Source organism: Histoplasma capsulatum, genomic scaffold (genome assembly GCF_000149585.1).
Source record: "Histoplasma capsulatum NAm1 scaffold_1 genomic scaffold, whole genome shotgun sequence".
Lineage (NCBI taxonomy): Eukaryota > Fungi > Ascomycota > Eurotiomycetes > Onygenales > Ajellomycetaceae > Histoplasma > Histoplasma mississippiense.
The window spans coordinates 5,233,178-5,235,138 of NW_001813982.1; the positions used below are offsets into that span (position 1 = coordinate 5,233,178).

Sequence of the window (1,961 nt, forward strand, 5' to 3'; positions counted from 1 at the left end):
ATGAGCGGTGAAGGCAAGAATTGGATAAATCTTTTACCTTGAAAATTGAAACCCGTTGAGTTTTTTTAATAAAAAAAATCCTGGATTTTCTAGGAACCGTCATGCTTATTCTTCTTTGCTTCTAGGTCGGTAAGCGATAAAGTTGTTTCCCATCTTCTAGAATCCTTCATATGAAGTTTAAATTTTAGAATTATCTATTGGACGCCTGAAGCGAAATAATGATGGGGGTCTTCGAGCGACCATTCATACTGTGGTTCTTCTTCTGCTTCCTTTTTTTTTTTTTTTTTTTTTTTTTTTTTTTTTTTTTCCGGCTTTTTTTCTTTGCCTTTGATACGAATTTGTGGTATGGACCGATGGGGGTACCGTGCTGTACAGTACATACAACGGGCCGTTTTTATATGATTATGCCGTGTTTCCTAGCTTTTGATTTTGACTGCATGGGTGCTTTGGTCTTCCCGGATTATTTCTCGTTGATCCCGGTGAAGATGCAGGGGGGTGAGCAGAGAATACAGAGGGGATAGAGGGGCGGTGCTTGGGCTGTTGCTGTGCTGTGCTGTTGCTTTGCTTTGCTCTGGCATTGCGCCCGTGTTGTTTCTGTGCGTTTCTTAAGGCTGTGTCTACGCGCGACATGTGCTGTTGATGGAATAAACATGCTTTGTTTTTGTTCACACTTGGAGAATCTAGTTTACTGTGTATGAGGACGGACGGGATAGTGCTAGCACTGGTGGTGATGGACGCAGGGATGATTGAAGTTGATTATCGTCTTGCATGGAATCATGGTCGGTTTGTTGGGTATAGAGTGGGGCTGCTGGGTTTGAAGGGAGAGGGGCGCTTTGGAGAGCACGATGACGAAATTATGTAGAACTACGGAGTATATGTGGGGAGAAAAAAAAATCCCATTTCAGGCGCAAGCTTTATTCTTATCTAGTCTCTGTGTGGTTTAGCTTGCTCTTTTGCTGTTGAGGTTCTGCTTTTGCGATCTATATATATGTAACGATATATCTCTTCTTGGGACTGAATGTTAACACACGCAGACAAATACGCGCAGGAAAAGGGCTTGAATGAGAAATGACCAAAGACACTTTCTCTCATGAGCAATCCGATCCTGGTACTTGTCGTAGAGCACTCCAAAATTGTCAGACTGGGCTATTTTTCAAGTCCAAAGCCAATAACGATATTTCTTTGAAAAGGCCAGCTAAGCAAAATATGACGATCAGTTATGCCGAGATGAAGTAAGCTGACCCAGTTGACAAAACGACAAAGTGGAAGAAGAGGAAGAAGAAGGGGAGAATGAAGGATGTGGAGACAAAGTGAAAAGTCTATATGAGGAATGTCTGAAGCAGGAACAATATCACGATGTAAGAATTGAATGATATATTGAGAGATATGGATATGTTTTCTTGTTGTAGCGGTGTTTCGGGAAAGTCGGGTGTGGTTGAGGGGAAACCAAGAAAGCTCAACGGCAGCAGCGGCTGCATAGATATGGAAGCCCTGACTTCGTCCAAGGTGTGTTTTTAAGCCAACCCCCACCACCGCTCCTCTATATTGTCTTAAAAGGCGAACTCGCTGGGACGGCGTCTGTCCCAGTAAAATTCCAAAACATTTGCGAATTCGGTCGTCACGGTAAGGGAGAAAGAGGGTCAAATGAGAGATACAACTCATATTTACTCCCCTCTCAACTTCCGAAAGAAGTCTGTGACAGTGGTGAAAACAACAAGTAGAATTCCTCCACCGGGACCAAGTCTTAGCACCTTAGGAGTGAATCCCTTATAAAGGGCCCCGAAACCTTCTTCCCTCATAATGGTGCCTAGAGCTGGCCATGCCCAGTTGTACTTTGGCACTGACCCAGCAGTCTTTGGGCTGTATGGGATGCGGGACTTGACGACATCCATCGGAGTATCTCTACTAACGAGGCTTCCAGCAGTTCCACCAATTGAACCTGCGATCAGGTCATTCGCATG

The 1,961-nt window shown here is 44.1% G+C and overlaps 1 protein-coding gene across 1 annotated transcript; it reads right to left on the reverse strand.

Moving 5' to 3' along the window:
- Positions 1–1,664: 1,664 nt before the first annotated feature.
- Positions 1,665–1,892, reverse strand: HCAG_01472 (predicted protein; the record flags this gene model as incomplete). The annotated part of the gene is made up of 1 exon (XM_001544375.1): positions 1,665–1,892. The coding sequence occupies one exon, from the start codon at positions 1,890–1,892 to the stop codon at positions 1,665–1,667; it is 228 nt and encodes a 75-aa protein (XP_001544425.1).
- Between the last annotated feature and the right edge of the window lie 69 nt (positions 1,893–1,961).